Here is a 25,525-nt window from a genome sequence, read left to right as displayed (position 1 = left end):
TAAAGCATTTTTCTTACTGTGTTTTACATTTAAAAAATAGTTTAAAGTTACCAGTTTTAAGAAGTATCTTAGTCATACTTTTGTTTATTGAGTGGTGACTTATATCATTTTGAAAACAATGAGACAAAACAAAAAAGACTGCGTTGAAAGGCTTGATTAAAATTTTAAGACCTAGGGGCTGGGATTGTGGCACAGGCGGGACCCGGGTTCGATCCTCAGCACCACATAAAAATAAAGGCATTGTGTTGTGTCCATCTACACCTAAAAAAATAAATATTAAAAAAAAATCAAGACCTACCATTGCATTATGAGCCTGTCGTAGGTTTCTGTTATATCCACAGAAATTCTGACTTTCGATCTTAGATCATTTCACTCGTGGTGTTACATTGCCTGTGGTAGGCAGAAATCTTTCAAAAACACTGTAATGCTAAACCAGTTGATAACTAGAAACTAGGTGTTATGGATCAGTATTGTAGTTTAGATTGGATGATCTGCTTTTTCTCAGGAGTATAGTTTAACATACACGCCCCCGCCCCGCCCCAACACACACACACAGACACAATCATGCTTACCAATGACTCACAAAAAGCTAAATATTTTAGGATGCCAAGTATTCAAAAATTCATAGTCTTGATGAAAATAGTAAGATACAGGAGAAATAAGAATCCAAGCCTGAGCTTCATGTCAGCTAGGAAACTCCTACCTCTTTGCCCTGTGTCTTTGGCAACACTACTAACGTGAACAAGATATAATAGTCCCTTTAGAAACATTGTCTTGAAACTAGAAAAATATATCAAAGGTGAGATTTTTCTTGATACTTTTCAAAATTGAGCATATGTACTTTTGTAAACATATTTAAATTTATTATATTTGTTTCTATTAAAATTTTATGTAAGAAAGCTTCATGTTGTATATAGTTGTATATATGCTGTACATAGTTATTAAGAGGTTCAATATATTTTCAAAACCTTTGTAAATTTAGTGGTAAAATTTGAAAATATGTTTTTGTGTTTATGTAGGTGAACTAACTTGCTCTGTAATGCTATTCCTAGATTCTATAGATACCAGATTAGGTAAATTTAGATCATTGGATATAAACATATATATAAAATATTACCAATATAGTCAAATATTTTTCATAAATCCAGTCTTAGTCACAAAGAGCCACTATGTGTTGGAATACATTAATTTGCTAATTTTAATTTTATCATACACAAAATGAAAATTATTGCTTTGCTAGAAAATAAGCAGTGCCTTAAAAATTGGAAAAGAAGAACTTAAATTATCACTATTTGCGGACGACATGATTTTATACCTAGAAGACCCAAAAGGGTCTACAAAAAAACTACTAGACCTAATAAATGAATTCAGCAAAGTGGCAGGATATAAAATCAACACGCATAAATCAAAGGCATTCCTGTATATCAGCGACAAAACTTCTGAAACGGAAATGAGGAAAAACACTCCATTCACAATATCCTCAAAAAAAAATAAAATACTTGGGAATCAACCTAACAAAAGAGGTGAAAGATTTATACAATGAAAACTACAGAACCCTAAAGAGAGAAGTAGAAGAAGATCTTAGAAGATGGAAAAATATATCCTGTTCATGGATAGGCAGAACTAACATCATCAAAATGGCGATATTACTAAAAGTTCTATATAGGTTTAATGCAATGCCAATCAAAATCCCAAAGGCATTGCTTGTAGAAATAGATAAAGCAATCATGAAATTCATATGGAAAAATAAAAGACCCAGAATAGCAAAAGCAATTCTAAGCAGGAAGTGTGAATCAGGCGGTATAGCAATACCGGATTTCAAACTATGTATTACAGAGCAATAGTAACAAAGACAGCATGGTACTGGTACCAAAACAGGCGGGTGGACCAATGGTACAGAATAGAGGACACAGAGACCAATCCACAAAGTTACAACTATCTTATATTTGATAAAGGGGCTAAAAGCATGCACTGGAGGAAGGATAGCATCTTCAACAAATGGTGTTGGGAAAACTGGAAATCCATATGCAACAAAATGAAACTGAACCCCCTCCTCTCACCATGCACAAAAGTTAACTCAAAATGGATCAAGGACCTTGATATCAAATCAGAGACTCTGCGTCTGATAGAAGAAAAAGTTGGCTACGATCTACATATAGTGGGGTCGGGCTCTAAATTCCTTAATAGGACACCCATAGCACAAGAGTTAATAGCAAGAATCAACAAATGGGACTTACTTAAACTAAAAAGTTTTTTCACAGCAAGAGAAACAATAAGAGAAGTAAATAGGGAGCCTACATCATGGGAACAAATATTTACTCCTCACACTTCAGACAGAGCTCTAATATCCAGAATATACAAAGAACTCAAAAAATTAGACAATAAGATAACAAATAACCCAATCAACAAATAGGCCAAGGACCTGAACAGAAACTTCTCAGAGGAGGACATACAATCAATCAACAAGTACATGAAAAAATGCTCATCATCTCTAGCAGTCAGAGAAATGCAAATCAAAACCACCCTAAGATACCATCTCACTCCAGTGAGATTGGCAGCCATTATGAAGTCAAACAACAACAAGTGCTGGCGAGGATGTGGGGAAAAGGGTTCTCTTGTACATTGCTGGTGGGACTGCAAATTGGTGCGGCCAATTTGGAAAGCAGTATGGAGATTCCGGGGAAAGTTGGGAATGGAACCACCATTTGATCCAGCTATTGCTCTTCTCGGACTATTCCCTGAAGACCTTAAAAGAGCGTATTACAGGGATACTGCCACATCGATGTTCATAGCAGCACAATTCACAATAGCTAGACTGTGGAACCAACCCAGATGCCCTTCAATGGATGAATGGATTAAAAAAATGTGGCATCTATACACCATGGAGTATTACGCAGCACTAAAAAAATGACAAAATCATGGAATTTGCAGGGAAATGGATGGCACTAGAGCAGATTATGCTTAGTGAAGCTAGCCAATCCCTAAAAAACAAATACCAAATGTCTTCTTTGATATAATGAGAGCAACTAAGAATAGAGCAGGGAGGAAGAGCAGGAAGAAAAGATTAACATTAAACAGAGACATGAGGTGGGAGGGAAAGGGAGAGAAAAGGGGAATTGCATGGAAACGGAGGGAGACCCTCATTGTTATACTAAGTTACATATAAGAGGTTGTGAGTGGAATGGGAAAATAAACAAGGTGAGAAATGAATTACAGTAGAAGGGGTAGAGAGAAGATGGGAGGGGAGGGGAGGGGGGATAGTAGAGGATAGGAAAGGTAGCAGAATACAACAGTTACTATTATGGTATTATGTAAAAATGTGGATGTGTAACCGATGTGATTCTGCAATCTGTACTTGGGGTAAAAAAGGAAGTTCATAACTCACTTGAAGCTAATGTATGCTAATGTATGAAATATGATATTTCAAGAGCTTTGTAGGGTTTTGAACAACCAATGAAAAAAAAAAAAAAAGAAAATAACCAGTGCCTTGTGAGATCAGCCCCATTGTTCATTGAACCTAGTTTTCTGACTGATGGTAGTTCTAAAGAACAGGAATGTGTGCCCTGTGGGTTAAGAATTTTAAAAGGCTAGAGTTTTTGAGCCTGCAGTATCTTTATTAAAATAAGGATCTAAGAAAAGTCTCTTATAGCATTGTTGTGAAGACCAATGGTATACCATATCAAAGTGCCTAGGTACCTAGAGAATGCTCAAGAGGTTAAGTGTCTGCCCTGTATTCCTTTCTCCATAGTATTAATAGTTTTCACTGTTAACTATCCAGCAAAACAGTTGTCATGTGTCTTACTGCTTGACAACATCTTAAGTACTTTGCTGCCCAGGCGAACTGTTTGCCTTCATAATAGGGCTCTCTGTCACCTTGCAGCCTTGGGCCAATCTTCTTCAGCCTTATTTTGTAAGATTGTTCTTGTGTTTCTTATAGTCCAGTAATGCTGACTTCAGAGTTCATACCACTGCTTGGTTCCACACCTCTGTGCTTAATGCAAGTGGGTTTTTTGTTTGTTTGTTAATGCTTTTCTTTCCATCCCTGAGAAACTCCTGTTCACCCTTGAAGACCATTTATCACCTTCTTTATGAAGTTTACTTGAACCATTTGTTAACCTGTTCTTTCTCTATGCTTCTACAAAATTTTGGTAATGTCTTTATCATAACATTTATCGTGTTTATTTTAATTATTTACATATGTGTCTTTTTCCGCTATTTTTACATCCCATGAAGAACAGGAACCAAGTCTTACTAATTATAGCCCCTGAACAATACCTGGCACAGTTTTTGTGGGCCTTTAGTAAATGTCATTGAGAGAATAAGTGGATAAATCAGTTTTTCTTATTTCGAAGATCTTCTTTATTCAATTTGAGGGGTACAGCATTCAATTTCTCTTACTAGACCTGAAATTCCTGTAACAGTTATTGAAGAAAGATGGAAGTACTGTCTGCCAAAGGCAGCTACTAAAAATACTAAATTGCTTGAGGAAGAGACTCCAATCTCATGAAGTATTGAACTCACATAAGAATTAAAGTTTGTGAGTATAAGCTGTATTGTAGTTAATATTACAGTACTTCCATTCAGTAATTTTTCAAAATACTAATAATTCTGAAGTCCTGTAATAGGAAAAAAATTATATTTTTTTCCCTCAAAGAATATGGAAATTTACTGTACATAGGAACCAAACAATGGAGTGCAGAGAGAGAACCTTAGGGACATAGGCTCACTTGTTTCATCAAGGTGAACAAATTAAGTTTGGATACAAAGCACAAGTAATAACAGAGAAAAAAAAAGAGTTAAATCAGATTGCAAAACCCAAGACAGAGACATGGAGATCAATGGAAAGAGGAAAAGAAGACTTGGATAAAGTTTAAGGATATAGTCTTAGGGTAGAATATATATTTGTTTATAGTGAAATCTTATTGTATTCAGGAATGGGATTTCAGTGTTTGTGCCTAAAACAGAATCACACTTAGTCAACCACCTTAAACATTTTTAGCAATACATAATACATATAAGACTCTTGAGAGAACTTGGCTTCTTGAAGGAAAAACATGTAGTTCAGAAATTTCTATTGGCAAGAGGGAAAATTGGATAGGTTATTGTAGGGCCTAGTCAGAAAGAGTTTTGACCATAAGAGAACGGACTTGATGCTGAAAGGAAGTTATTAAAAGATTTGTAAACTAGAGGTAGTGGGAAAATCGGATTTGCATTATTAAAAGATCATTATAGTGGTCATGTATTTAAGAGATCATTATGATTTCACTGTAGAAATTAAGATTGGAGTCCTGAATGCCATGCAAGAAGTGGTTGAAGTGATCTAGTACAGAAATGTGATAATGAATATTTCTGGGTAGTAGCAATAGATATGGCCATAATTCTATGGGGACCAAAACTGCTGGGTACTTAGAATATATCCCTACTGGAATGCAATGATTCCTGGTGGGATATTTAGCAGCATTTCTTGTAAAACACAGGTATACGATTTTATTCATAGAGGAACCATACTGTCAGTTCCTGTGTCTTGAGGTTTCTCCTGTGTGGATTCAGTCAATCTGAGATGGAAAGTATTCCAAAAAAAATTGCATTTTCACTGAACATATACAGATATTTTTCTTGCTCTTATTCCCTAAATAGTATAGTATAACAACTATTTATATGGCATTTATGTTGTATTAGTTATTTTTAGTAATTTAGAGATGATTTAAAGTACCCAGGAGGATATGCTTAGGTTATATGCAAATACTATTTGAGCATGTGCAGGAATCCTAGAACCAATCCCCTATGTATTTCAAAGGAATATTATACTTTGTTCTCAGCAATTCAGACCATGACAAAGAAAATTGGTTGAATATATATTTATATTTTTTAATGTAATGTGTCACATTGCTACATACAAATCTGGATTGATTGCATCTTGTACTGTACTTGAGAAATAAGCGAAAGTTTACTTTTATAATCTATCTACTTTATTTATGCAGCTTTTCTTTGTGTGCGTATTTATTTCCCCTAAATAACATTTTCTTATTTCTCAATTTCACAATATATGATATTTGTAATGTTGCTTAATAAATATATTAACACTGTATCTATAATAAATAAGTTATAACTTCTTGACCAAAAATCATTGAATTATGTATTTGCTAACACCCAATTATCATTTTCTATAGAAAACAGTGCTGCTTTATTTCATAGAGCCATTTAGAATAAAACACTTTGCTATGTTTTTTTCCCCAGTATTTAGTTTTATCTAGCTGTGCTGAAAATGTTGTTTGCTGTTTTCATTAGCTCATCTTACAGCATGTATTACCACTGTCATGCTTTTTCTAATTGTACGTACATACAGCTTCCAGTTGAGTCCTGTTTATTCTTTGTCCCCTGAGGTTGGCAAGAAATCAGGGGCCTTTTTTGTATTTTTATTATTAAATGTATCCATAGAGACAGGAATTTTTCCAAGGAAAATTAGTCGATATTATGGTGACATCCTCCAAACGCAGTAGTATTGTTTCTCTTAATACTCAATATTCTTGACCTCTGATACTCCATATTGAACAAAGTATCAGTTTCCCTGCTTTATTATTAAGTGTCATTCCCTTTATATTAATCAGGTGATGTGTATTAAGCTTTTTATTAATGAACTGCTTTTTATGAAACAGGAAGATGTCATAATATGTGGTAAAGGCAAGGACTCTTAGCTAACATAGAACTTTTTTTAAATGTAAGTTGTGTTTTTTTAAATGTAAGAAATAATATAAATGATAAAATAAAGGTTTTGATCAGTTCAAGATCTTTGGAGGACAAAGGAAATTTCTTGGTCAAATGAAAAAGGAAAAAAAGGCATGAAGTCCCATTTTAAAATAAGTACCTTGTTAACTTTAGCTCCCGCGGCACCCTGTCTGGAGGAATATTCACCATCCCCCATTTGGGGATTTGGAACTCATGAATACAGTGTACAGCCCAGAAGGAAACAGACTACCTCGTTTAACTATGAAATTCTGGGTATCCTTGACTGGGGTAGTAATAATTTTTTGTGATATTTTGAATTTCAAAAATTATCTTTATTCAGAGTACACATTAAGTAATATCATTACAATTAAAATACACATTATCTTACCAATGAGGAAACAGTTTTAGAAAAGTCAAAGGAATTGTGCAGAATCCTATAGTGAGATGACCCTAGTAATTTAGACTCAGAATAGTGTATTTTCCTGTAATAAAGATAATAACATCAGTGAATATATATTTAAAGAAGACTAGATCTCTTTAGTAGTAGGGATAGAATAGAAAAGATTCCATCCTTGGACAGATAAGATAAACTAGGTACCTGGCAACTGCTAAGATTTGTTTCAAGAAACATGTTCTTTGTATCTAAATTTCATTCTTGAAATTCAGACTGTTTAGCTATAAAATTCTAGTTCATTCTATGCTTAATCATACCATGTCTCTGGTATATGCTACATTTTAGCAATAAAGACAAGCTTATTTACTTCATTATGGAGAGAGCTTTGGAGAGATCTGATATATTCTTTGTTTTCTTTTTTCAAGGAAGACTCAGATATATTTGTGAGATTTGATTAGATCAAAACTGAATGATGTGCATCTCAGTTATAAGTGGATATAAATTCTATCTTTTATTTGAAGTCTAAAGGAGATAGGGGTGAGAAAGGAAATTACTGTTTCTACAACCACCCCAAATTTCATTGTAGGCTTCGTGCTACACTAATAAATCGAGATAACTAGATTTGCTTAGCTAAGATGGATAGATTTATTGGTTCCATCTTAAAATTTTTATACGAATAAGTAAAATCATACCAGTTGCATGTATTTCATCTCTTCTAATAATGTTTTTTTGCCATCTGCTCCCCTGCATTTTGATATCATTATATAGTCCACTTGCCATGAAGGTCTGAGTGGACACATTTATTTTCAAAATTGATGTGTGAAGCATCTAAATATTTTGTATCTTCTTATAAAATGAGTAGATTTTTGTTTAAAATTATTATGATTCTTAGAAAAAAAGAAATGTAACAACCATTAACCACCTTCTTTCTTTCTTCTAAATGTTCTTTTATTGGGATATATTTTTACATTGAAAGCTTCAAGTACACATCTGTGAAAGCTCTTCTTTCTCCCTGTATTTCTTTTATCCTGACATTAATGAATTAAATCTTTTATAAAAGAAAATATCTTGATTTGTCTATAAATGCTTTTCATAAAGAGTTACTACATCTTATAAATTGCATATGCTTTAAGTCAGGCATTAGGTTAGGATAATATGGTTCTTGCTCACATCTAGACCACCACTTGTTTTTGTAAATGAAGTTTTATTGAAGCACAGCCATACATATTGTCTGTGGCTACTTTCATGCTCCAATGGCAGAGTTGAATGCTTGCAAAAGAGTTTGAAAGTCTCATAAAGTCGTAAATATTTACTCTCTGGCTCTTTACAGAAAGTATTATAAACTCTAGGCTTAAACCATATGAATAAGAAAAATTTTGTGCTTGATAATTCTGCACAGGAGGTGAAAACTTTATTGGGGAGTGGGCTGTGAACACCCTTTTCATCACTGATGTTGCGACACAGTGCATATTTGTTTGTCTATCTTACCCTCCCAAAGATAAACCATTTGGAGGCAGATGTCATATCCCTGGATGAATCTTTCCTACCAGAAGAATTCCTGGGTGTAAACATTGTGTGTCTCTTAAGTACTTTATGAGTGAATGGATGTTTTATTTGTTAACCATGTAAGATCTTATGTCAAAACATAATAATAACTGACATTTATGAAATATTTCTTAAAATTCAAGGAGCCATAAGTAAACATTTTACTTACATTGCCTCATTTTACTTTCTCACATTTTGAGGTAGTTATTATTGCTGTTTTACATACAAGGAAACATAAGACCCAGAATGATGACATTTCTAATGTCACAGCTAGAAAACAATAGAACTGTGAACCAAGTGTATCTTTTTTTTTTTTAATCTTTTTTTTTTTTAATATTTATGTTTTAGTTTTCGGCGGACACAAGATCTTTGTTTGTATGTGGTGCTGAGGATCGAACCCTGGCCACACGCATGCCAGGCAAGCGCGCTACCGCTTGAGCCACATCCCCAGCCCAACCAAGTGTATCTTAACATTATGTCATTATGTTAGATTTATTGCCTTACTCCAGCCTTAAAAGAGCTAAGTGACAGTTCTTTTAAAAAAAAGTGTGAAAAATCAAACATACTTTTGAATAGTGATAATAAAATTGTTTTTTTATAACTTCATTTTATTTATTTATTTTTATGTGGTGCTGAGGATCAAACCCAGTGCCTCATACATGTAAGGCAAGAGCTCTGCCACTGAGCCACAATCCCAGTCCTAAAGTTTTTTTGTTTTTTTTTTAAATTTCAGAGATCTAATGACTTTAAATGAGAATTAGATCTTAAGAGAATAGTTATAAAGACATGAGGACATTCCTGATTTTAAAATTTTACAGCCATATGTATTCATCATTAGAGACATTGTGAATCAATATTGTTTGACAAGGGAAACCTCCCTAATTTTTTCCTTTCTACTTTAATTATTTTCCCCTACATGATGCATATTCTATTTGTATGAGTGATTTAAGCCATAGATACCACCTTCTTTTTTTTAAATTTTTTTAGTTGTCAGTGGTCCTTTATTTTATTTATATGTGGTGCTGAGAATCGAACCCAGTGCCTCACACATGCTAGGCAAGTGTTCTACCACTGAGCCACAACCCCAGTCCCATGATACCACCTTCTTTTATCTTTGAGTTTAGGCTTCTTTTTCATTTATATGAGATTAACCCATTTTGGTTTCCTTACTTAGGAAACATGATATGCCAGAACTCTAGATTTATTGTGAGTATGACATAATTTTAATGTATGTTCTTACAAGTTTTTTCATCCAATATGAGCAAAATTCTACAAATTTAATATTTTAAATTAGTTTTTAGCTTACAAAATCTATAAAACTTTGCCAGTTGTCCTCTTTAGTATACCTGATGTAAAGAATTATGCTTGTTTTTTTAAAATATTTTCTTTGTCCCCCCCTTTGTTCTTTATGTCTTTTTAATTTTTAATGATACAAACCACATTGGCCTCTCACAATTAAAGTATGGACTTGTCTTCCCATTTTTAAATTACAATTGCAATGATATTGAGAATATTCAGAAAATTCTGCATACATTGGATAGATATATTTTTTTTTACTTTAATTGAATGATGGCAAAACCGGATACTTTAGTATCTTGTTTCTTTGTTTGCAAGGTACATGCTGGGTTTCTTTTACTTGTACTCTGACCAAATGGAAGTCTTCTACATAACGTCAGTCAGTGTGGGAAAAAAGACAAGTCTGTGTGTACCCAATTTTTGATTACGTGTGATGTAAGAAATTAAAAAGAGAACTAAACCTAATCCAAGTCCTATGTTCACTTTAATTAAGACAGTCTCGATCTAGTTTAATCTGTGTTCTTAAAGTTGAAAGACTGGTTGCTAATGGAAGAAACTAACCTCCTGAAGTTGCGGAAATACTTGATACTTAGCCTTGGGTGCACCTGTTCCAGTTCTTTATGGAATACATACCAGCATTCTCAACTGCTTAGAAAAATGATAATAGTTTAATCTGTCCAATTTTGCTTTTAATCATTGAGTTTAAAAAAATCCTTGATTCCATTTAATAAAAATTGCATAAACCTCTTCATAATGCTCTCTGATCTTAGATCTTGGCTTAACTTTTTCCATTTCAGTTGGATATGATTTCATGCCCGGATTACAAAGAGTAGACTGCTGTTTATTCTTCCAAAGCAAGGAGCTTGACAGACAAAATGCACAGATCCTGTGCTTCTCTTGGCCACCATCTGTCTGGGATGGTTGGGGAAGGGGCAGAGGAGAAAGCACTGACTGTGTACAATAATATGCAAGCTTGCTGCCATCACTACTGCCCAATTTAGTATGTGTAAAATTTCTGCCATACCTTTGAGGACATATTCTGAGACGCTGAATTATGATACTTTATCTCCCCCAAGAGTGCCAGAACGTCACTTTGATGTAGCCCAGTTATTTATATAAGTATAGTATTAGCCTCCACGTTTTCAACAGGAACACCCCTTGCAATTCAGCCAGTTGTTTCTCACACCATAAACGGATGACTTCTGCCTTGTGAACATTTGTCTTTTCTTTTTGCAGTGGGGGACATTTGTATTCATAGATACTTTCAATACAAACCTTAACTTCTAACAATGAGATTGAAATATTACAGGATTTTTAAATAAGGAATCAGAAATGCTTTATGGTTATCCCTAGATTGATTCCCATAATTTTCTTTGTTGCTTTATCTTAATCCAAATGTAGTGGTTGAAGTATTTACAGCTCTATGGAGTTTGTACAACAAAATGGATTTAGTGGTTCTTTCCTGTTTGTCCATGGCAAAAGTATTAAATCTGCAATTATGTTTCTCTTATAAGATTTTTTAAAATTTAAACATGAAGTCTCAAACATTTTTCAAAACATGGATATTCAGCCTTATAGCCATATGTTTTATTTAAGGAACCGTGTATCCATTAATTATAATGATTAAAAAGCACAGGCAGCTAGGTTTAGGGAAAGAAAGAACTCTGTAGGAAATTAAACTTGTCATTTACAAATACATGAATGGCTTAAAGGTGATAATCTAAGCTGTTAAGGACACCAGGGTAAATCAAAAATAATGCTTTCATACATTATTCCTAAATTTATTCTTGTAGGCTCGGTAGGGAAATTAAAATAGCAAAAATTAATCATTTCAGTTATCACTAGCCTCTCCTCTAAACTGGTCTGGAAGTTAGTATTTCCAGGTTTAGATCAAATTGAGGAGATCTGCCTTCATATAATGTATCAAGGCAGTCACTGGCAAAGCCATACCTTGGCAAGAATTGATACATGATAAATGCTTGATTTACGCAATAGGGACGTAACCTTTGGAGTCAAACAGACATGGTTCTGGGTTCAAGAGCCCACATTCTCCCTTCATTGGCTTCCATGACATACTCTGCTGGTGTTTATCCTATCTATGTCCATCCCTAAAGTGTTTTTTTATTTGCTTTCTACCTAAGGAGCTTTTCTTCCTTCATGATGCACTTTTCCTAAACTACCTCACTCCCATGACTCAAATGTCATCAATATGCTGGTGACCCCTGTTCAGTTTTTCTAGTTTTGATATTTCTAATGAGTTCACATATTCAACAAACTGGGCTAAAATGAACCACAGGTGCCTCCAACTGAAAAAAAAAAAAAAAAAAAGGCGGGGGTGCACCCTTTGAGGGAAAAGACCTATCTTGCTCTTATCGTCTACTGTGCATTCATTCACATGTAGCAGAGTGCCTGCCACTGTATAGAATTTCAATATATAGTTGTTAAATGACTATAAATATTTATACTAGTAAACAGTAATATACTGATTCCTCGAACTTATACAATACATTAGTTAGCTTTCTGTTAGTATAACAGAATACCTGGGATAATCCACTTAAAGAGTAAAGGTTTATTCTGGCTCACAGTTTTGGAAGTTTCAGTCCATAGTCAATTGGCTCCTACAACATTTAGCCTGTGGCATCATTGCAGGAGTGCACTGTGAGGGAACCCAATCATCGCATGGCCAAGAATGAAAGAGAGGAAGAGACTGGAATCCACCAGTCCCTTCAAGGGCATGCCCCAATGATGTCCCACTAGGTCCCACCTCTTAAAGGTCCTACCACCTTCCACTAGCACCATGGTCTGGAGACACCAAGCTGTTAACATATGTGCCTTTGAGGGGCATTTCATCAGTTGATCTAGAGCTTCTTCTATAACATAATTGATCTGTAACATTCTTTAAACTCCATGGGGGCAGAAATTATGTCTGTCTTGTTCACAGTGGTAAAACCCAGCACATTGCTTGATTCGTAGTAGTTGTTCAGAAAACATTTATTTTATTTCATTATTCGGCACATCCTTGGGCAAGTCATTTATCCTTTCTGAGCTTTATATTCTTGAGCTATAAAATAGTAATAATGGCAATTTATGGTGTCATTGTAAAAATGAAACAGTGTTGTTATCCTCTATTTCTTTTAACTCGATAACATTAAAAAGTTCAAATATATATAAATGTGTATATATATACATATATGTATATACATATGTGTGTATATTAATAAAGACTTGGTTTCTTCTGCATATATGTTACAAAGGATGTAGTGATAGAGGGAATTATAGATTAGAAGGAATTTAAGAGACAAGTATAATATATGGACCTTATTTGGATCCTGTTTAATACTGCAGTGGGAGATATATGGTAGCTGTACATTTTCTAATACACTGAACCTGTGAATATGTTGTGTTATGTGGCAGAGGAGAATTGAGGATGCAAATGGAGTTAAAATTGCTCATCAGTTGACCTTAAGATGGGGAGATTATCTTAGTGTAACTCAGTATATATCATAAGGGTCTTCAGAAGTGGAACAGGGAAGAATGAAGAGAGGATCAGAGTGACACAATGTGAAAAGGGCTTTATCTTGTATTGCTGTCTTTGAAGATGGTGGACTGGCCATAAACCAGAGACTTTGGGCAGTCTATAGAAACTAGGGAATAAATTTCCCTAAATCCTTCAGCAGAAAGAAACATCCTGCCAATACCTTGATTTTGATCCAGCAATATCTGTATAGGAAAACTATAAGAAAATAAGATTATGGGTTTTTTAATATTATTTTTTAATTGTGGTTGGACATAATACCTTTATTTTACTTATTTTTATGTGGTGCTGAGGATCAAACCCAGGGCCTCTTGTGTGCTAGGCAAGTGTTGTACCGCTGAGCCACAACCCCAGCCCTGACTGTGTTGTTTTTAAGGCAAGCTGTTTTGGTAATTTATTATAGTAGCAATAGGAAACTAATACAGTATATAATAAGAAAAAAATTAATTTGATTGTTTGATGATATTAAGGAATAATTTTAATTGTGATAAAACATTATGTTTTTAGAAGAGTATTTTAGGTATACTGCAATATTAGGGATTAAATGCTATATCTCAAATTTACTTAAAAATAATCTAAAAGATGACAGAGAAATAAGAAATCAAACATGATCAGTTATGAAGTCATAATGGTCAAAGATTCTTTGCCTTTGTTAAATTTTACTGGTTTTCAAAATAATGAATTGGTTCCTTACCATCCTGTAGAGATTATAAAATGTGGGTTTTTTAAAACTCTAGAATCATTGTGAACTTAGAATTTGAACATATTAGATTATTTCAGTCCCTTGTAATTATTAATAATGCTCAAACTGCCCTATCTGCTTCTTCCAATCCTTTTGATACAACCCCAGTAGTGTTGCCTGCTTTCTAATATGAAACGATATTCTATACTATCACTGTTCATTTTTTGGCCCATCCTAGAATCACCAATTTCTCTAGAATCTTGTTCCCTTTAATATAGAAAGAATAATTTGGGCATTGGAGTCCTTCTTCTGTAAGCAAACATTTATTGGGCAATAAGCCAGGGACTATTCTAGGTGCTAGGGAGAGAGCATGAACAAAGTAGACAGCATGCGTGGCCTCAAGGTATGGAGAGACAGCTGATTAACAATTTTAAAAAAGTGTATGATACATCAGATGGTGATGGGTGCAATGTCAAAAGATAAACCAGTTAAGGAATACAGGGAGTGCTGGCTTGGCAGGGGGTATGTGCGGTTTTGCATAGGGCAGTCAAAAAGCAACAATGACAATATGGGGAAGAGGGAATAGAAGGCACAGGGGCTCTGAATTAAAAGCATGCTGGTAATTTTAGAGGAATAATAAGGCCAACATGTTTGTTATATAGTGGACAAGGGATAGAGTGACAAGAGAGCATGGTCAAAGAAGTGGCAGGGATCAACCCTATGAGATCTTTGGGTTTAGTGGTATGTTCAAAGGGAGTTATTGGAAGGTTGGACTTGAGGAATAGAATGGTCTGACTTCATTTTTGCTGGCTTCTGTGCTAGTGGCAAGGGTAGAAGCAAGGAGAGCTGTAGGTGGACTCTGTGGTAACCCAAACAAGAGATGTTGATGACCTACACCAGGATGTACTGTGGAGAACTGAGGATGCAAATGGAGTTAAAATTGCTCATCAGTTGACCTTATCAGGTTATGTTTTTTGTACTGTCATGTTATCAGATTATGTTTTTTGTATTATCATGGGCAATTCATCTTTGAACACCCATCTTGCCCTCCTCCTAAGTGATATGTTTAGCAATACAAAAACATTACATCCAGTAAGAGTAAGCTGCCTTAGATGACATTGACAACATCTGTTATCACTAATATTTGCTCTTTGTGATATTATTCCCCAATTGATTTATATTATGTGTCCAAGTAAAGTCTGACATAATATAGTATTTTATCACCTAGTATATGTCAGTAATAAGAATTTTTTAACTGTTAATTGAATAATTTTATTTGAACCAAAGAATCAACTAATTTGTATCATGCCTATTCAGGTATAGTTTGGCCAGGTGCTTAATATATGCATTGTAATGTTCACTGCTATTTTAAATGCATTTGGTTAGAATTAACTGTCATTTAGGAACAGGAATCAAGAGCACAAATATTAAATAACCCATCTTATTCTTAATATAGTTAGAATACATCCAGAGAAATCACACATTGTACTACCAAGAATTCTATTTCTCACAGAAAACTTTTTTATAACGTATATAGCAAGTACCTTTTAATGTATATCGCCTATTAGTGCAGCAATTATTTGAATAATCTTGATAATCACCTGATAAGGAACTTGAAGCGATTAGAAAACTAGCCCTCGGACCATTTAAAACTTGTGTTGAATATTTCACTAAATAATACAAACCTGAATTATCTAGCACATGCAGTAGCACAGGCCTGTAATCCCAGAGATATGGGGGCCAAGGCGGGTGGATCACAAGTTCTAGTCGGCCTCACCAATTTAGCAAAACCCTGCCTCAAAAAATAACAGGACTGAGAATGTAGCTCAGAAACTGGGTTCAATTTCCAGTACCAAATGATTAAATTAAATTAAAAACCTGAATTATCTGCTCAGGAAAAAAAAATGCAGTTAAGATCTTTCTAGATTGAAGAATTTTCACTTTATCTTGCCAAATGAAATACCATAAAGACTTGGTGAGTAACAGCAAATAAGTGCTCTATCAAATTAATTAATATTACATGGTTCAATTTTTTTTAATTCTTTATCTCCAATTAATAGTCTATAGTCCAAAGAGATGGTTTTTCTTTGTAGTAAATTAAACTTATATGTAGTAAGCCAGGGATTTGTTGGCTTTTTAAAAATTCTGATGTATCAACATGACAAATATTTTTAAAACTAGCAACTCAACATGTTATGCACTGAGTATATTTTACTTGGTTAACTTGACAGATTTCTTTAATAAGTACTGCGAAAGCATTCTAATACACTGCTAGGTTTCTCCCTCAGTTACTTTGTGTTGAATTCATTTAATGATAATCTTTGTAACCTTAGGTTTGACTATCATAGGGTCAAAAAACAAAAGAAAAAATAAGATGAGAATATATGCCATTCATAACCTTTAGAAGACTCATAAATAACAATTTTTTAAATTAATGAGTGAGATTGTCACCAGTACTGTTGACTTGAAGGATAGCTAGTGGGTTTGAATTTCTATGAGTTTTGTGGAGCTGAAATATATCTGATGCAAATGAAAAGAAATTAATTTCCAAACAGGGTCCCAGTAGAGTAGGATTTGCCCACAAAAAAAGCTGAATTTAATGAAAGTTGCTCAAGATTAAGGTTGAAAAGGAAATCTGGAGTTAAGTCACTTCTTCTCAGTATTCTCATTGTGACACTTTACTGACTCATTATTCACTTTGAGTAAGTTACTAGACTTTGTGACTTAGATTCCTACATTATGATGTGGGGTTGATTCAGCGCTCCTATTTAATGGTCTTAATAGAACTTCAAAGAAAAAAAGCTTCTTAGTTTGAAGATACAGATAGTCATCTTCAAACTATCTCTAAAGAGATCAATTTTTCTGCATACAAATAGAAGATTTTTATAATGGGTTTCATACATGAAGCATTTTGGTCACTGTGCTGTGGAAAAATGGTTTTCTGTGTGTAGGAATGCAGTTGTCTACAAAATAATAATGGAAGCAGGGCTCCTTTTGTGGTGTTTCCCTTCTCCTGAGACCTCACCTTCTTGTGCCTCCCTCTCCTGTGAGTAGAGGCCAGGGAGTTGGCACTTGACAGCTCAGAGGTTGCCCACTCCTGTGCTGGAGTAGTGAGAAATTCAGTCTGAAGAAATGAAACATCATTTATTCATATGGGAAATAACTGTTCTTTGGAAATGTTCAGGACTCAGTAATTAACAGGGCTTGTATGACTTTGTATGCGAGCCAAGCTAGCAATGCAGCAAGGAGGTGTGAGAATTTCTCTTATATCCAAAGTAGTTAAAATGGGGCAGTAACAGAAGCAAGGCTTTTCTTCCCCCCCACCCACCAAAAAAAAAGGAAAGCAGTAGAACCAAGAGCCTTCTTATGTTTTTAAGATATAGTCGCATGTTTCATGTGTAAGAATGAATGCTCATGTTAAATGAGTTTGTCACTCATATACCTTCTGCTTGAGGCATGGGCCAGATGGATATGTCCCATTTTTACAATGACTGATGGAGAATTACTACACTCTTTTAATGCTAAAATTGTCTCAGTGCCTCAGCACTTTAGGGCTTATGCATAGATAATGTGATAATACAAAGGCACATGGTAGATGAAAGGGTTTGATTTGTCTTTGAGGTCTGATTTTCAGATTTTCCAGTCAGTAACTTTCTCATTATCACAAATCCTGAAAATCCTGGACCTAATCCACATTTTTAAAATACCTGTTTGTATAGTTTAAAGGCAAAAAACAAAAAGTGATTTGGAACCTTCTTTTCCATTTAATCGATTAAATATTAATTTTTCACTTTCTATTTGCAAGGCAATCTTGTGGTAATAGAAAAGAATATGCAGTTTATGCCTATTTCTAAGAGTTAATAATCGACTGAGGAAGGAAAAGTATTAATAGGATATTAATAAATACCAAAGAAATCATATAGGAAGGACTCTTCTAGCCATAATGCTCAGAGGAAACTTTAGAGAAGAAAATGGTACTCATATGAACCTTGCAGAATGAAAAAACCTAAGTAGCAGTGGAGAAAGGGGCATTTCATTGACAGGGGGATCATAGAGGCAGGGTCTGGTATGGCATACTCAAGGGACAGTGAGTAAAATATAGCACAGTGTTTAAGAATACAGACTAAGAAGCCAGATTACCCAGTAACAAGATTGCCTTTTCTTGCTATGTGACTTTGGGCAGGTTTCTTAACCTCTCTTTACTCAGATTCCTCACAAACTAAAAAGTAGCACCAATCATACTGAAATTACAGGACTTTTGGAAAAAAACGTGAGAATAGTACCTTTAAATAGTATTCGCACAAGTTTAACATTAAACAAAAGTAACTTAGTATGATGGTGATGGAAATGATATTTAGGGAAGAATAAAAAACAGTTATTAGGAAGATTGGAGTAGGCCCAGTGAGTGATGGGCTGCATACAGTTTGCAAGGAGGAGTCACAGTTTTATGAGCAAGACAATATGATCAGAGTAGTGTTTTTGAAAAAAAATGTAGCATAACAGGTTGAAGAAGAGACTGGCAGCAGATATATGATTAGAAGACCTATAATAATCCTGACTTGAGGAATTCAAGACCAGAACTCAAATGGGTTTGAATTAGAAATGAGGGACCAGCTTAAGAACATGTTCTTTGAAACAGTTGCTAGGGCCTAGGGATGAAGCATCAGGGAAATTGGAAGCAGAGTCCTGTGCCTGCTTATGTGGTAGTATATGCGGGAAGAGGAAAGTCCACTTACTGTCTTAAATTTAAAGACAATAACTGGGTTTGGCATTGAAAATATAAACCTGGATTAGAAACTAAAGAGCCAGAGATGGGAGTTGCATTGTGAGAGTAAATGAGAAGGAGGAAGCTGTACTAAGTGAATATTGCAGTAATTCTCTTTTCCAGTTCTGTGAGAGAAAGTGAGAGCCTAAGATAATGGAAACATGTTCCTGGTCTAGCAGACTTCACTATAATTTATTTGGTATTTATTAATACCCTATTAATACTTTTCCTTCCTCAGTCGAGATCCCTGTCCTATAAAGTGCCATTTTACAGATGGAGTCTCAGGCCTAGCACCAAAGATGTGCTAAGTGTTCACAAATGCTGGGCTTCTGCATCTGTAATTGCACATCATAGCGAAACAGGCTTTATTCTTGTGAGGTGTCCATACAATTATTTTAATTAATCTTACCCCATTCCAACCACACTTTAATATAGATACTGTCAACTTGTGTTGGTATATATGTAAATATGTCCATCTATAAACACACATTCTGTTGTTCATTTGAAATGATTTTCATGTATTTTGTTGTTTATTTAAAACCATTTAGTATGTATCTTTTCTCTTCCATCATAGTTTAGTGGCCTGTGGGTAAGAGGAAGGCCTTCTGCCGGTTTCACTCACTTCCAGTTTTCACATTTGTTCACTTATGTGTCAGTCCCAGTTCATTCATTCATTTATTCATTTCAAACACTCTTGCAACTGCAAGAGTGATAAATAAGACAGTTCTTGGGAGCAAATTGTCTAATTGGAGAAAAAGAGACACACACATACGCAGTAGAAGCAATAATAAAGACATTCACAGAAAATTATGGGAACATCAAAGAGAAACATTGGATCTAGAATGTGTAGAAAGGGCCATGTGCAGAGGTGGTTCAGGGAGGGTTTCTCAGAAGCTGACTTAAATAGTAAGCAGTGGTTACTTTGCAAATAGGAAGGAGGGTAGAAAAATGACATTACTAAGAGCAAACCTAGCCTGTGTATAGATAGCCCCATTCACAAGAAAAAGTGAGGCAGTTTGGTGTTGAAGCATTGAGAGGCAGCATAGGGGAATGATGAAGTTGTGGAGCAGGAGGGATTTGCATAGGGTGCTTAGAGGCCTGAACTCACTGGCCATGAACAGCAGGTCTTGAAAGGCTCTCCACAGAGTTGTGGTTGATTAAGATTTCAGTCTTAAGTGGCAGTTAGAAGGGTGAATTTTGGCAGATAATACAGAAGATACTGAGAACCTGAAGCAGGACACTGTTGCAGAAATGGAGAAGAGGGAGCAAAATCAAGAATTGTGTGTGGTATACAATCAATCAGCAAGACCTGTTCTCACCAAACATGAGGAGGGGAAGGAACAAAGATGATTCTAGGTAGCCACCTTATATGCTTGGGTAACTGGTTGCATAATCTACTTAGCACATATTGCAAGAGGGAATATAGTTTGTTTTTGTCTTCAATACACTGAGGTTTTTAATGTGCCAATGATACATTTGGAATGAAGTCTAGTTAGTGGTTAGTAGAAATTTCTAGATAACTAGAAATATATCACCTTTGTTATTGACCTAGCCATAGCTCCTCTTGGAAGCAGAGCAAGCATCCAATGCATACATTTGTCATAACTCTTCTACTGTGTTATAATCATTTTCTTCTTTTATACTTGTCTGTATAACCAAAGCCCAGTATTTGGGTCATAACTTTACCACAAATATAAGACTGAGTAAAATATAATTTTAAAGATTATTTGCTTCTTAGGAGAAGTTTTTATTTGACGAATTCTCATTCTGATTTATCTGTGTTTTAACTCCCAGCACCTTCCATTGGAAGAATCTCAAACAGTGGGACTCCCTCAGGAGCAGGGGCAACAGCCAACTCCACTGTGGGGCAGCCCCAGCCAAGTGACCAGGATACTTTAGTGCAGAGAGCTGAGCACATTCCTGCTGGGAAAAGAACTCCAATGTGTGCCCACTGTAATCAGGTCATCAGGTTGGTTATTTATTTTTGAAATTTTCTCCAAAGTCCTTGATAACAATGTTGTTGTTTTAAAATATTCTATAATATTTGCAATTTTATTAGTAAAAATATTCTTGCCATAATTCTGTATAATAGTGTTGAAATAAATAAATGTAAATATATATTTTAATTAAACCTATTTTAATGAGAAGTAATTCTGGGCCTGGTAAAAATAAAACTGAAATTACCAATTGTTTCAGGTATTAATTCCTATCAGAACTAAGGAAAGATAGTGATTAATTTGGTCCTTCAGAGAATAATAAAATTTTAAGACTTAAAGGTACCCTGAAATCATTTATCTCAACTTTGTATTTTACAAATTATAAAAGTGAGAACTTTCATTTAGATGAAAAATAAGTAGCAGTATAAAGAACTTTAAGCCCTAGAGAAAATATTGGATTTTCAAATACCTAAGCATTGAAAGATATAATTACCTTCAGTTTTGTTCATAAATGCCCTAAATGTTAGGTTAGGTCATAACCTGCTTCTTTAAAACATTTTTTTCTCAAACCTATTTTACTGTTTCTTAAACTGCCAAAAAGGGGAAAATGTACAGATATCTTAAGTGAGTATACTATTCTGGAACTTTTTAAATCTCTTAGCATTTTTAATAGGTGGCTTTTAAAATTTTATGAGGTGTAGGTCTAAGGGCCAATTTGCAAATATCTCATCTAAAGGACCTTGTTTCCTCTTTGTGAGTTGCCTTGTTGACAATAACAAATAATTGTTTGAAATTATTGCTCATTCTCTGTTCTTTTCTAAATCATCCTGTTTTGAAACTGTTGAAACAACGGCTTCACTGAATGAAGTTAAGACTTTCTTAAAACATAATCCCCTCCTCTAGTACATAAAAATTACTTGGCATAATATTAAAATGGAACCCAAGTAATTGTTTTCCTTAACCAACTATTAATTAAACAATGTTACAAGAATATAACACACTACAAAATTAAAAATAAAATAGCATTTTTTAAGTAGTCAGTGTTGGTAGTGATGTTTTAAAAATACAGAAAAGCAGACATCAAAAATCAAATTCACATATAATCCTGTCTCCCAAGATAACCATTATAAATATTTTAGTACAGACTTTTAAAACATAGCCAGATATCACTTTACAGAAATAGGATCATAATATGGTATTTTGTAAATTGTTACTGTTTACTTAAGTTGTATTATTCAGAGTTAATTCTACTTCATAAGAATTAACCAGTTTGTAGTGATAGTAGTGATAGTGGTTATGAGGAGAAGGGACAAATCAGTACAAGTTTCCAAAGTCTAGCACAGTGTCCACATACAGAAAACACTCAGTGGCTTAACTGCACAGACTAGATAGGACTCTAGGCCAATTCCTACTTCAGTGAATTTGGTTAGAGTGTCAATTTGGTTACTCATTTTCTTAAAAAGTCTTCAACAGAGTTCTTGTCTTACAGGAAAAAAATAATATAAAATCTAATATGGTGCTGCTCTATCCCAATAAAAGAAACAATGTAATGTTTTTAAGTATGACCATTTGTTATATATTTGGTTTAATATTAACAAAATATAAAGGTAAATGCTGACTTATTACATAGTTACAAGTTTTTTAGTACTTTGGCTACCTGGACTGGTGTTTAGAGATACTACTTTTTTTTTTTAATTAGTTGCTCAAGACAATACAATGATTTTGACAGATCATATATTTGATTCAAATGGGGTATGAATTCTTTTTTTTTTTAAAGCCTCTATGGAAACAGAAATCACTGCTGTTATTTATGTGCTATTGTAAACAAGTACTAGATAAGATAACAAAATGTTAAGCGATATCAGTTGCTGATTCATGTTGTCTGATTATTAAATTCTGTAACATTCTGCAATCCCTACTACTAGTACTTTTGAAAACTTACTTAATAGGGAGAAAGTGTGAAGATAAAAGTAGAAATTGCATTCGTCACCCCTACCTGCCTTTTTTTCAAATGGAGTGCCAGGCCAGGTTGCAATTTTAATGCAGACATTCTACCATATGAACTAAATATATGGCCATCGCTTATTGCTCCTTCATCTACTGAGTTTTATATTCTGTATTGTCCAGCACTTGTTATCACTTAAGCATTAAAGCTTCATTTACTGAGGAAGTTAATAGGATTGGGGATTAGTTCATATCAAGATCATGTAACAATAATTAACATAACACATTTGCCTGGTGCCCAAGTGCTAAAGCAGCTTGAATAGACTGTGGTCAGTTCAGAGACCTGGTCAAACCATAATTCTGGTTCCCAGCTTCAGTGTCAATATTACTTACCAAAGCAAAGAGGCATTAGATCAAGTGACATTCTCTTGGACACCTGTTTTTAAAATGAGCTGCAGTTGCAAGTTTAATATTTCAACACAGAATATTATACCCTAGCAAAATCACTGAGAAGCAAACGGTTTTAGAATTTGTATTGTTAGTTTTCCACCATATAATTTATATTTGTTTATAATCCATATTGTTTGGTTTTATATTTACTTTTTTAATATTTCTAATTTTCAAAAACGTTTTTTATGTAAGGCAAACTAAGAAAAATTTTGTGTTCATTACATTTTTTTTTTGTTGTTGTTGTTTGTTTTGTTTTGTTTTTTAAGATAGTTGGTAGTTCTGGGGAGATGCTAAAAACCAAAATGTTAATACTGAACTAGTTATCTTTGTAGAACATATTCAGTTTAAAATTCCTTAGATAATCTTATTTGGATCTAATGTTTAAATGTTTTTGACTTAATTGAATTTTGAAAAGTTTATGGATGTTTTACTTAAGCTATATTATGGAGACATTATCTTGACTAGTTGCAAATGGATAGGGAGTTTTATTTTAGAAACTTTTACTGAAGCTTTAAGTTTGCTGTGGAACATTTCCAATCCAATTACGATAGAAGTCCCATTTCTTCAATTCTTATGCTTGTGAATAGATTGACTGTTAGAGGGCTGGTGTAATTGGGAGCATAGGAAATCAGACTAATATATACAAAACCAGGTTTTAGTTTTCCCCGTGGAATGGGCTTATGAACATTCTAGCTTATTTCTTGAGTGTTACTTCTAGTGGCATTAAATCTGTTGGCCATTTGTATTACATGGAGTTAACTGAACCATTTATGTTTAGCTTCTTAGCATCTTTGTGAAAGAAGTGAAGAATTTATAGTGCTTGAATTTCTTCCTTGATATGGAATGCTTTAAGAAATAGCCATATTGCTATGGCTCTTGTCTTTGTCTGCAGTGCTGCCCCGGAACAATCAAATTCGGGCAACCTGTTCTTTATCCCAGGGAGAGAAAAAATTTTAACATTGATGGATTTTTTTTGGGGGGAGGGGGGGCGGGCCTCAGTGATGTTCAAACTTTTCTCATAGCAGAGCCATCTCAGGTTACCCCAAAGAGAAGCAAGCAGAGCCCTTTGCCCATTTCATCATCCTTTTAAACCTCTAAGCACACCTTTATTTATGGCTCTTAATTATTGTCCCTTCTGGTTAAGGTTTTATTTAAAAATGTTTCCTGGCTTAACATGTTAGCCCCTGTATTTGAAGAAATAACTGAAGACACCAAGATTTCTGAGCAAGACATATACCAAGACAGAGTAACTGGTAGTACTTGAATTTAAGTGTTGATCTCACTTTTGTTTTTCTTCATGTTTTAAACTACCACAACATAAAAAAAATTATAATATTAAGATGGTAAAATATAAGAATTTTTTTAATTTTTAAGATATTTTTAAATAATATAAGATTTTTTAAAAAAAATCTTTTTTAGTTGTCGGTGGACCTTTTTAAAAATATATTTATATGTGGGGCTGGGATTGTGGCTCAACGGTAGAGCACTCAACTAGCACAGGCGGGACCCGGATTCGATCCTCAGCACCACATAAAAAAATAAATGCATTGTGTTGTGTCCATCTACACCTAAAAAATAAATAAATAAGTAAATAAAATGTTTATATGTGGTGCTGAGAATTGAACCCAGTGCCTCACATAAAAGCGCTCTACCACTGAGCGATAATCCCAGCCCACGATGCTAAAATATAGACTTTTAAAGTGTGATTCCAACCTTGTATAAAGAAAATACATACCAAGATACGTTTTTAAGCATGATAATAAAAACAGCTACTCTTCATTGAATATGATTGGTGTCATGACAAGAATTTTTTTTCTTTTTTTGGTACTGGGGATTGAACTCAGGGACTCTTGACCACTGAGCCCCAACTTCAGCCCTATTTTATATTTTATTTAGAGACAGGGTCTCAGTGAGTTGCTTACTGCTTTGCTTTTGCTGAGGCTGGCTTTGAACTCATGATCCTTCTGCCTCAGTCTCCTGAGCCACTGGGATTACAGGCCTGTGCCACTAGGCTCAGCTCATGACAAGAATTTGATCACTGTTACCTATTGGATCTTCAAATAATTCTATGAGGTTTATATTATTCTCATAAGTACTTTGTAGATGGGAAAACTGAGGTTTAGATTGATTTGGTCATAGTCACAAAGTTGATTAGTGATGCAGCCAGGACTAACACCAGTCTCTTTAATCATATAATACATTAATTAATTCATTCAACATTTAGTGTCCTACTAGTTGTAGGCATTGTTTT

General features: G+C 34.4%; 1 protein-coding gene across 7 annotated transcripts in view; it reads left to right on the top strand.

Annotated features, from left to right (window-relative positions):
- The window catches only part of Pdlim5 (PDZ and LIM domain 5), a 595,024-nt gene that overhangs the window by 546,631 nt on the left and 22,868 nt on the right, over nucleotides 1-25,525 (top strand). For all 7 annotated transcript variants that reach the window (XM_076864855.2, XM_076864850.2, XM_076864849.2 and 4 more), the window contains one exon: nucleotides 20,738-20,912. In XM_076864855.2, the coding sequence (XP_076720970.1) occupies nucleotides 20,738-20,912 (175 nt within the window). The remainder of the gene's footprint in view (nucleotides 1-20,737; nucleotides 20,913-25,525) is intronic.

The sequence above is a fragment of the Callospermophilus lateralis genome, chromosome 8 (genome assembly GCF_048772815.1).
Source record: "Callospermophilus lateralis isolate mCalLat2 chromosome 8, mCalLat2.hap1, whole genome shotgun sequence".
Classification (NCBI taxonomy): domain Eukaryota; kingdom Metazoa; phylum Chordata; class Mammalia; order Rodentia; family Sciuridae; genus Callospermophilus; species Callospermophilus lateralis.
This window is presented reverse-complemented; position numbering and strand designations above follow the sequence as displayed.